At 35.4% G+C, this 12,075-nt stretch overlaps 1 protein-coding gene across 14 annotated transcripts in view; it reads right to left on the bottom strand.

Moving 5' to 3' along the window:
* The window catches only part of AGBL3 (AGBL carboxypeptidase 3), a 58,248-nt gene extending 46,192 nt beyond the window's left edge, over positions 1-12,056 (bottom strand). For 9 of the 14 annotated variants that reach the window (XR_013999484.1, XR_013999485.1, XR_013999486.1 and 6 more), the window contains exons 1-3: positions 10,032-12,056; positions 8,786-8,840; positions 6,183-6,368 (exon numbers count right to left, since the gene is read on the bottom strand). Coding sequence is in view for 7 of the 14 variants with exons in the window: in XM_081146558.1 (XP_081002684.1) it covers positions 6,183-6,368; positions 8,786-8,840; positions 10,032-10,094 (304 nt within the window). In the remaining 7 variants the exon portion in view is untranslated. Of the gene's footprint in view, positions 1-3,822; positions 3,876-6,182; positions 6,369-8,785; positions 8,841-10,031 lie in introns of those variants that run through there. The other 5 variants (XR_013999489.1, XM_081146554.1, XM_081146557.1 and 2 more) reach the window with 5 other exon arrangements.
* Positions 12,057-12,075: the final 19 nt, after the last annotated feature.

A 12,075-nucleotide genomic window follows, 5' to 3' on the forward strand; every position in this document is an offset into this window, starting at 1 on the left:
CTGGTCTCCTAAAGTTTTCTCTCCTCTTCTATTTTTTTGGAAGAGTTTGTGAAGAATTGGTAGGAACTTTTTGGTAGACCATTCCAAACATTAAGTGTTTGGTAGAATTCAGCAATGAAGCTGTCTGAGCTTGGGCTTTTCTTTGTGGGTAGTTTTTCTATTACTAATTCAATCTCTCTACTTATTATATATCTATTTATGTTTTCTATTTCCTCTTGAGTCAGTTTCAGCAGTCTTATCTTTCCAAGCTTTTGTCCATTACATCTAAGTTATCTAACTCATTGACATCCTTTATTAGTTTATATCTGGTTCTCATTTAATTTAATAATTACATTCTCTTAGATTTATGGCACAGGCTTCTCAGGACAATTACATACATCCTTAAATTTTAGAATATTCAAGCCTTTAAAAGTGTTCTCAATCATGGTGATTTTTGTTCAGCATTTGAGTTATCTGCCATAAAGCTTTATATACTTCTCCTTAACAAGGGCATACAAAATGTAGGTATTCCTCCAAAAAGCTTCACAGCACATCGAAAAGTGCAGTAGTGCTAAGGAGCCACATAATTTTGTCTTAAGTGGTTGATATCAAAGATGACTATTTGCTATAAGGCAGAATATGTGACTTTGGTAAGTAATTGCCAGGATGAGCCATTTCCATATGCAGCATCAAGTACTAGTTCAAGTTAGTTCACTGTTACATGAACAAAGGAATGTGTAGCAGGAGGGCCTGCAAAATTGCAGTTGTTGAATACACTGCTAGTTGCCCTCCCAATATCCATTCAGACTTTCTTCTTGTTTGTTTTTATGACCAAAAACCTGTACCAGGGCAGCATGAGCTCCACTAAAAACCTCAATTTTCCAGGCTTCCCCGTGGCTAGGAGTAGCCACATAATATAAAGCTGACCAAGATGTAAAAAAGACTACTGGTGAAATTTTTGGGAAAGCTGTTTTTCTCATAAAAAGGGACAGAATCAGCTGGCATGTACGCCTCACCCTTTTTCTCCCTCTTAAGATCTTTTATAAAGCAAAAGTTTTTAATTTTGATGAAGTCCAACTTATTGATTTTAAAATTTTATTAATTATGCTTTTGGTGTCAGTTCTAAGAACTTGTTTAGCTTTAAATTGCGAAGATTTTCTCCTATTTTAAAGTTTTATATTTTATGCTTTACATTTAAGTCTGAACCCAGTTTGAATTAATTTTTCTTATAAGCACTAGACTTAGATTGAAGTTCATTTTTTTGACCTATGGATGTCTAACAGTTGATAAAAATGCCAACTTTCCTCCACTGAATTGTTTCTGCACTTTGTAAAAAATCAGTTGGGCATATTTGTGTGGTTCTATTTCTGGGTTCTCTTGTTCCACTGATCTATGTATATCCCTCCACTAATAGGACAGGGCCTTGACTACTGTAACTATATAAAAGGTTTTGAAAGCACACAGGCTGATTCCTTCCTCCCATCTTGTGCTTCTTTTCAAAATTGTTTTAGCTATTCTCAGTTCCTTCACTTTTCCATATAAATTTTAGAACAATTGCCCAGATCGTTGTGGCCAGGTTTTGGGTTCAATCCTCGGTTGGGATATGTATGGGAGGCAGCCAACCAGTGTTTTTCTCTCACATAGATGTTTCTCTTTCCCTTCCTCTCTCTCTAAAATCAATTAGAACATTAAAAAAATTTTTTAGAACAATCTTGTGTATGTCTACAAAAAAATCTTGATAGAAATTGCCTGGAACCTATCCATTTGGGAAGAACTGACACCTTTACTAGACTGAGTTTTCCAATCCATTTCTTGATTTATTTAGATATTTGTTGATTTCTTTCATTAGCATTAAATAGTATTAAGCATACAAGTATTATTTAAAAATTTTAAAAGATTGTAATGGTATTGTAGTAGGGGTTTAGACTACACAGATGTATGCATTTGCTAAAATACATTGAGTGATACACTTAGACTCACACATTTCATTGAATGTAAAATTTACCTCAAAAATAAAAAGAATAATACACCAAGATTAAACTCTAGCTAATAATATGCATGCTAAAATGTTTAGACTTTAAATGTAAGGTGGTCTGCAACTTACTGTGAAATAAATAAAAATTAAGATGGTTTGACGGATAGAGAGATGGATGAATAGCTGGGTACATATGTGATCAAGAAATATGGCAAATAATAAGAACCTAGCTGGTGAGTTGTGGGTGTTCCTGTACAAAACTTTCACCGTCTCTCTATTTAAAAATCGTCATAATAAAATACTGGGAAACAAGAAGTTAAGTACAGAATGAGGTTAAATTTAAAAAACCCTAAGTGAATCAGATATACAAAAAACCCATATATTAATGAACAAGAAAACAGCACATCAGAACTACTATATTCAAACATTGACTCTTTGGAAAAACTAACAAGACAAATCCCACTGACATAATCAGGGAATAAGAAAATAAGAATGTACAAATATGTAACATAAAATATGACAACAGAGGGGAAAAGAATCCCATATAGTCAAAGGAAATTAAAATAATTACAAGAGAACACTTTGACTAAATTTATGTAAATGAATGAAAAGTTCTGCATAAAAGCATTATTTTTCTAGGAAAATACAAATAATCAGAACTGTCTCTGGAATAGGAAGAAAATCTAAACAGAACTAACAAAGAAGAGAGAGAAGTTTTACAATAAAAATATGCTCTTTATATCTAAAGCAATAACAAATATGTTCAGACTGTTTTAGGTGAATTCTATCAAACTTTAAAAAAACAGTTAATTACAATATTATTCAAACTGTTTTAGAACATAAGGAAGAATTTTGAATAACATTTATACTAAAACCTAAAAAAGCACAAAAGCTAGAAAATTACAAATTATATTACTTACGAATATTAAAACAAAAATCCTGTATAAAATATTAGCAAATGGACTTAAGCAACACACAAAATATACACAATGACTAACTAAAGTTCATTCCAATAATATATAGCTGGTTCAGTCCTGGTCGGGGGGCTCAGTTGGTTGGAGTATTGTCCCATGCACCAAAAGGTTGCAGGTTTGAACCCAGGTCAGGACCCATAGGGGAAGCAGCTGAGCCATGTTTCTTTCTCACATTGATGTTTCTCTCTCTCCCCCCCCCTGCACTTCCTCTCTCTCTAAAATCAATAATATATCCTCAGGTGAGGATTCATATATATATGACTCAATATAAAAAATCTATTACTATAATTCACCAAAGTAATACATCAAATGAGAACCTTATCATACTTTTTCTCTATAAATGCTAAAAGGCATTTAATAAAACTTAGCAATTATTTCTGGTAATGTTTCTGAATAATAAAGAATAAACGGATACTTCCTTAATAAAATCAAAAGCAAATTTATTTCAAACCATAAGCCAATATTTTGCTTAGAGAGAAAACACTAAAAGCATCCCCATTAAAATAGGGAACAAGATGAATATAAAACTATTAAATATTTTTTAAAAGTACCAGTCAATGGATTCAGTCAAGAAAAAGTAGCATCAGGTATATAAAAACTGGAAATGAGGAGATTTAATTATATCACTACTAGATGATACAATTGTATAAAACACATATATACAATAACTTAAAAACCAGATATAGGAAGTGGGTGGTTCCAAAATTAATACACACACACAACAAAAAACTTAGCTTTCCTCTACAAAACAAGTTAGAAAATATGCAATAAAGATTCTATTTAAAATAGCAACAAAATAAAATACCTAACAATAAGACTTAAAAAAATGCAGAAAAAAATTTAAAACTATACTAAGGAAGATAAAGAAGAACTAGAATGAATAGTGAGACATACCTTGTTCTTTGCTAGGAAGATGCACTACTGTAAAGATGTCTCTCTTGCTTAATCTATAAATGTAATGTGATCACAGTAAGTTACCAGTATTAATTTTGGGACAACTAGGAAAGCTTATTTTAAATTCCATACAGAAATACGCACAATAAGGCAAAATAAGCAATACAGTAAGGTAAAAAATAATAAGCCAAGAAACTGGAAAACTTTTTAAGAGAAAAGGAATGATGAGGAACTAAGTTTCCCGCATAACAAAGCTTATAGTTATAAAACTATAGCATTAAAGGCTTTTGAACCAGCATAGGAAAATACAGGTTAGTGGAATAAAATATAATTCAAAATTAGACATCAGAATTTAGTATATAATAATTATGGCATATCCAATTAATTAGCAGACAAAAAATTATTTAGTAATTTGTTGGAACACCTGACTTGACAGTTAACATAACTGGGTTGGGAGCTCACTTCTTGCAGCGAAATGGGTTCCTGATGGGAAAAAATTTTAAGTACAAAAAATACAACTTGAAATGTGCTAAGAGAAACTTGGGAATTTCAAAACCCAGAAGCTATAGAAAAAATGAAAAAGTGATTAAGTAAAAATTAAAATTTTCTACATGAGAAAGATAAAAGGCAAATGACAAACTGAGAAAAAAATTATGCAACATACATGACATATTAAGCCAACCTCATGAATATACAGAGAGCACTTACAGATCAGGAAGAAAACGAGAAGTTCAACCAACAACAAAATGGTAAATAATTTTATCTGACTTCAGAGTTTACATAAAAAGTCAATAAATATACCTGTTGGCCATCTGTGTCTTTTTTGGGAAGATATCTATTCAAGTCCTTAGCCCATTTTTTAATCTGGTTATTTGTGTGCTACCGAGTTGTAGAAATTCCTTATATATTTTAGAGGTTAACTCCTTATCAGAAATATAGTTTGCAGATATTTTGCCTGCTCCAAAGGTTGCCTTTTCACTGTATTATTTCCTTTGCTGTGCAGAAGCTTTTTGTTGCCCCACTTGTTTATTTTTGTTTTTGTTCTGTGCTTTTGCTATCATATCCATGATATCATTGCCAGGAACAATGTCATGAAGTTTTTCCCTAATGTTTTCTTGTAGGAGTTTTACAGTTTCAGGTCTATGCTTAAGTCCTTAATACATCTTGAGTTGATTTTTTTTGTACAGTGTAAGACAAGGGTACAATTTCATTCTTTTACATGTGGATATTAAATTTTCTCAACAGTTGTTTAAGAGGCTACCTTTTCCCTGTTGTGTATTCTTAGCACTGTTGTCAAAGATCAGTTGAACATATATAGTGGATTTATTTCTGGGCTCTCTATTCTGTTGATTGGCCTGTATGTCTGTCTTTATGCCAGTACCATACTGTTTTGACTACTATAGTTGTGTAATATATTTTGAAATCAGAAAGTGTGATGCCTCCAGCTTTGCTCTTCTTTCTCAAGACAGTTTTGGCTATTTGTAGCCTTTTGTTGTTCCATGTGAATTTTATAGTTGTTTTTCTACTTCTGTAAAAAATGCCATTGAGATTTTCATGAGGATTGCACTGTCAACATCACTGATCTTCAGGGAAATGTAAATCAACATCACAGTGAGATATCATCTCACACCTGTTAGGATGGCTATTTAAAAACAAGAACAACAACAACAAAAGAAATGTGCTGGCAAGGATGTGAACACATTGGAATTGAATTGAAATGTAAGTATAAATGCACAACAGTTTTTGAAGACTTCACATAAAAAAAAAGAATGTAAAATATTTTGGATATATTTGGGTTAAATTAAAAATATTTTTGAATCAATTTCACTTTTTTTTTAACCTTTTAAAATGTGGCTACTAGAAAATTTTAAATTATATATACAGGGTGGGCAAAAGTAGGTTTACAGTTGTGAGTATGCAAAACAGTTTATTTTTCATTTTTAACTTTAAAATATATCTTTGATTTCAGAGAAGGGAGAGGCAGAGCGAGAGAGATAGAAATATCAGTGATGAGTCATCATTAATTGGCTGCCTCCTGCATGCCCCCGACTGGGGATTGAGCCTGCGACCCAGGCATGTGCCCTGACTGGGAATTGAACCATGATCTCCTAGATTCTAGGTCTATGCTCAACCACTGAGCCACATCTGGTCGGGTCAGAGTTTATTCTTGTATTATTATTTATTAATTATCATATAACTTTCCATATGAACAACTGTAAGCCTCCTTTTGCCTACTCCCATATGACACATTATTTCTGCTGGAATGATTGTTCTAACACCAGGAGTCTTCTCATTAAAATCAAGGTTGGCAAAGGAAGTTTACTAATGCGTTTGAATCCCCAAAACTGCTAAGAACATACCAATATGCTGGACTTTTTCATCAACGACCTCACAATGGTAAGGCCACCGTGTTGCGCTCAGGGGACCAGAAGAAGACACACCATATAAATCTCGTGGTTCACGAAGACGTGGCACCCATCTCCCTAGCTGATATTCCAATAGTATCTGTGTAGTCCGGGGAAAAAATGGGTCACTAATAGAGTCAGCTGGAAAAAGATTCAAACACAATCATAAGCGTTAAGAAGCAAAACTCCAATTCCTATAATTTTAAAAATTGGTTTTAGAGAGAAAGGGAGGGAGGGACGAAGGGAGTGGGGGGCAGAGGGAGGGAAGAGAGAGAGAAAGAGAGAGGAAACATCAATCTGTATTGATTTGCTGTTCCACTTATGCATTCACTGGTTGATTCTTATATGTGCCCTGACTGGGTCTTGAACCCACTACCTTGGCGTATCAGGATAATGCTCTAATCAACTGAGCTACCTGGCTAGGGCAAACTCCTATATATATTTTTTATATATTCCTTTTTTCCCCTCTAACACCATTAATTTGTGAATATCTATAGATATAATTATAAATGTTTTATAATTTATGGCATTTAAAAAATAAAGGTATTAATGAAATTTTGTAAAAATTGATCTTCATGACAGCTAAAAAACAGTTGTTAATATCAAATACTATTAATTTATGCTAAATTGTCACTGCTACTTCAAGAACATTTTGGATTTTGATATGGATTGTATGTTTTCTTGCAGCTTTCTAGCAAACTGTTTACTGCTGTCTTCTTAAAGTTAATCACACTGAAGCAACTATTTGTCTAATAGGTTAAATACACCCACTGACCATATCTCCTCACCACCTACCAGAACTATATTCTCAAAGGTTGTCAGTGAACTCTCAATTACAACATCTCAGTTCTCATTTTACGGCTACTGAGTGTCACAACCCCAGGAACATAATTCACATGGAATACAATGGGGTTGTCCCAAGTAGGAGATCTTTCTCTGTTTCAATGGGATAACTGGGGCATCAACTTGATGTTGACAATCACCCTTCCTTAAGATCATTTCCCTTGTCTTTTATGATGCCACACTTCCCTGTTTTCTCTCTACCTTTCACATACTTGGTTTCATTTGTCTCACTGACTTGTCTTGTTCTTTCACCTCTGAAATGTGGCTTTTAACCTAGATTTAGTTCTGGGTTATTTTTGTATAAAAGCAGATATAGCCATTGGACTAGGAGCCAGACAAACTGAGTTCTATTCTACCACTTTGTTTCTACACGATTTTGGTTGGCCAATGCAGACTCTTTGAACATAAATCTTACTACTTGTAGATAAGAAATATTACCCTCCACTGCTACTTCTCAAGACTGTTATATAGATGCATTTATTCAACAGATGGTTATTAAGTATCTAGTATTCCATTATGTGAATAGACCACACTTTGTCTAATTTACAGTATGACTAGAAAATGGCATGCAACTATTTATTAATTAGGAAATAAAATTAGATCCATACCTCATACTATTTGTAAGTGTAAATTATAGAGAAATTAAATATAAAAATTCAAACAAATACAAAAAAGTATTTAAAGAAAACTCTGATAATCATATTGATGATCTTGGAGTAGGGGCCTTTGTAGCCTACACAGATATAAAAATAAAGAGCCACAAATGGATAATGATAAACAACATCAAAATAATTCCAATGAAAGCAATGTAAACAAAGTTAAAGGATCACTGTGAAAGCACAATTCGTAACTCAAGGGAATGTAAATAGACAAGCACATGAAACAATTCTCAATTTCTTTAGCCATCAAGGAAATGTTGGTTAAAACAGGGAATTACTTCTTCTTTTTGCAACAGACTGAAAAAACTTTAAAAAGAAAAAAAAAGGGTGGCAGGAAGTCCACAAAATAGTCCTACAAATTTTCTATGACTATGGGTATAGATATGTGTACAAATGCAAAGAAAAAATTCTAGAAGGAATGACGCCAAACTGAGAATAGTGGTTATCTCAAAAGAGATTTGTTTTAGGATGGTGGTGAAAAAGACAAAATAATAAAAAAATAAATAAAAGTCTTATCTTCAATTTCAAAATATCTGTGGCAGATATGTGAATATTTGGAAGAAATATTTTACAGTGCATTTGAAAGCACAACTCTGAATGTATAAATTAAAAACACACACACAAGTATGCATCAAGATGCCCACATGCACACGTAAATTTGTGAATGAATAACTTAAAGGAAACTCTTTATACAGGCATGTAAATAAAGATGCAGTTCCAAAACCTTGTGTCCATTATAACTCCAGTCATACTGTAAATGCAACTAAAGGGTTGGTTATTTAAAGAAATGTCAAGGTAAATTCGTTTATAAAGTACTGACCATTTTCATTTAGTTTCACTGAAATCAGGTTTACCTAAAACAAACCTTAAACACTTTAACTCCAAAATATTCTTATAAAAGTGAATAAATACAAATCTCTCTCCTTATCCAATAACAGAATAATAATTCCCTATGTTATTCAATCTGACTTTTTTCTAGTTTCCTCATCTTGTTATTTTTCATCCACTCAAGGTTGTATAATAAAGAGGAGGGAGAATATACGGATTAACTCAAACCTGTTAAAAGTGCACACTGCTGGAGATCTTCAAATTTCATGAAGGTGTCCTCATCCTAAAACATGAGAGTTTAAAAATATTTCTCTTATAAAAACTAAAAGTTTCCAAATCTAGATTTTTTTGTTTGTTACTCTTCACCTGAGGATATTTTTGCCACTGATTTTAGAGAGCGTGGAAGGGAGGGGGGAGGGAGGCAGGGAGAGAAGGAGAGGGGGAGAGAGAGGGGGAGACAGACAGAGAAACACTGATGTGAGACACAAGGATTGGCTGCCTCCTGAACCCACCCTGACTGGGGCAGGGATTGAACCTGCAGCCCAGGTACATGCCTTCCACTGGGAATCGAACCCAAAGAAATTTTTTACATCTAGTTTGTACTCAGAATTGAGTACATGTGTTTAATCTTTAATGAAAAAAATTAAAGGATTATTATGGGCTCCTGATCTCAAAGCACACAACACTTCAAATATCCTGAATCCTTAACATTTTCATCTTTCATTCCTCTTCTTCCACAGGGTAAGGTCATATTAACAAAAGTAGGGAAGAAATAAAGTTTAAAGATTCTTGGTAAACGTAGCAAAACAATTTAAATTAAGGAAAATTAACAAATAAACAGAAAAGAAAAAGAAACACAGAAAGCGACAGACTTAAAGAGTTATACACATCATTTTGGGGAGTTTATTTTGGGACCTTAACTTACATACATGATAATTTATACTTTATTAAAATGTGAAGAAAAGATTTTACAAATATTACTAGAAACAAAATATTTTTAAATATTTTAATTTTGTTTCCCCCCCTTTTTCTTCCTCTATGTCCTTTCCTTTGTTATATCAGAGCCATACTAAACCTACTATGGAGCTACATAGTAGGTTTAAAATATAGGAGGTTCCAATATATGATACATATGATGATGAATGCAGTAGAATCAATACATATAAGGAAGTGGACAGAAGTTATAAAAACCCCTAATAATGATTTAATACACACATCTTAATAAAACTCAGAAGAATCTTACCCAATTTTTTTCACAGAAAAACATCACCAATATAGGTTCTCTTCCTAGATGGGGCATACTGCACACAGTAATATCTTGGCTTTCAATCAAATTATTTCCCAACTTCAATGACAGTGATTTAAACATCCGATTGATTCTTACATTCAATTGATTTTATAATACTTTTACTGGGAATCTATATAAAACAAGTTTTATCTCAAATTAAATAAGATAAAGTTGAGGAAAACATACTGATTCATCTTCGTCACTGACTGTTCTGTCTGAATAGTCTTCCTCTTCTGAATCCTCTGACATCTCTTTAGTATTTGGCTGGAAATTTATTTAGTAGGCAGGCTGTAAAACAATTTCTAGGGAATTTATTGACAGTTTTTAAATTGCAAGTGTTTACTACATTAAATGAGTACCCCAAATATATTCAATTGTATTTAATTAAGTGACAACAGGCTTCTTTTAAAAACTAAGTTATTAAGACACAGCTAAATAAACTTCAATTTCAAAGATTTGAAGAAATTTTTCATTTCTCTGAGAAAGAGACCAAATCACAATAAAAGACAAATCAAGTAAATAATTTACATAAAAAAGAATTTATAGGGTACAGTCAAATCACTTACACCCTATATTTACAATTAAATACCAGAGAGCAATAGCAAGTTCAGAATAACCCTGAGGCATTAAAAAGATCATGAGTCAAAGAAAAATGACAGTTACTTATTCAGGCAGTGAAATGCAGCAACAGAGAAAATTTATTTTCTGCGTAATTTTCAATTAACCAACCGTTCAAATGCCTACAACAGCCTTTTTCTCTTTATACCTTGGTTACTGTTCTGTAGATATTGTCTCTGTTCTAATATTCAATTATATTTGTCTTACTGAAATCTCAACAGCTACCAGAAGGTTGTATTGGCGATGATCATTCCCTGCTATGCAAGTACCCTCTCAAGTGTTCATTACTAAGACAATGAAATAACAGAAATTCCTTGTCAAGATTCTATTATTATTATTATTATTATTATTTTTGAGAACAAAGGAATTTACCAATTTCCAGACTATCTGTTTAAGCTCTTCTCTACAAAAAGCGTGTTCTGGAACAAGACTACATAGAAGAAAAGTCCACGCTCCACAGCACATCACTGCAGATGCCACAGAGAAGTCCGTCTTATCAGGACCTTCGGTACTAAGAGACTGCAGTTGCGGCCTGGGGATCACCACAATTCCAAATCTGGGAAACTGGACTGGCACAGACCCGCTTCTGTTTCCTTCCCCGAGCAAACGAGGCCCAGCCATGTGACAGGACAAGGGTCTCACCGCCTGGGTGGTCCTGAGGAAACGCCATCCCTGCTCAGTGTTAAAAGGCAGGCACAGCATTTGCACACCCAGCTCTAACCTGATGAGCCTGACTGGAACCCAGCCAGACACACTGACCCACTTGCAAAGAAGAAATCAGCATGCAGCCCCGCTGGGGGTGGCTCAGCGGTTGAGCGTGGACCTAGGACCCGGGCCATTGGGGTTCGATTCCCGGTCAGGGCACATGCCGGGGTTGCAGGCTGTAGCCAATCAATGACTAATCATTGATGTTTCTATCTCTCCATCTCCTTTCCTCTCTCTGAAATCAATAAAGATATATTTTAAAAAAAAATGAACACGTAATTAACCAAATAATGTATATAAACAATGGCTAAACCTCCCTTCAGGGAAGACAGAGCTTCAGGTGTGAATTCCCTTTAGTGGCTCCTAAATTGAACTAGCGACCACGACGTCTTTTTCTTGCACACACCAGCCCGCGCCGCCAAGCCCTCGAGCCAGGGCAACACCAAGCGCGCTGACCTGCTGCGGAGTAAAACCCGAGCCGGGGAGAGCCACGCGCTGTGACTAACGGGCACCCCACGGGTGCATCTCCCACGGCTGCGGCGGCAGAGGCAGAAGCAGGCGCCCCACGCCGCGTGTGCGGGCACGCACGATGGCCCCCCAGGTGGCAAGGTCATGAAGCCGCAACTCGGGTGGTCAGAGCGTGCCTCCCACGCCACGCCTGGACTCGGCAGTGCGGGCAGGAGGAGCGCATCGGCCGGGGCGGGTGTGTCCGCGCGCGCTCGTTTCCCTCAGGCGGCGCCCCGCCCGTGAGCTCCTTTCCCTCAGAACCGCGCGCTTCACCGGCCCGCGTCGGCCCGCCCGCGGTCGCTCCTTCCCGCCGCGAGTCCTGTGGCCCGGCCAGTTGTCCCTTGAGGGCCCGGACCAGCCCGACATAATGACGGTCCAGTTCCGCCATCCCCAGCCACGC

This window comes from Miniopterus schreibersii (assembly GCF_964146895.1).
Source record: "Miniopterus schreibersii genome assembly, chromosome: 9".
Classification (NCBI taxonomy): domain Eukaryota; kingdom Metazoa; phylum Chordata; class Mammalia; order Chiroptera; family Miniopteridae; genus Miniopterus; species Miniopterus schreibersii.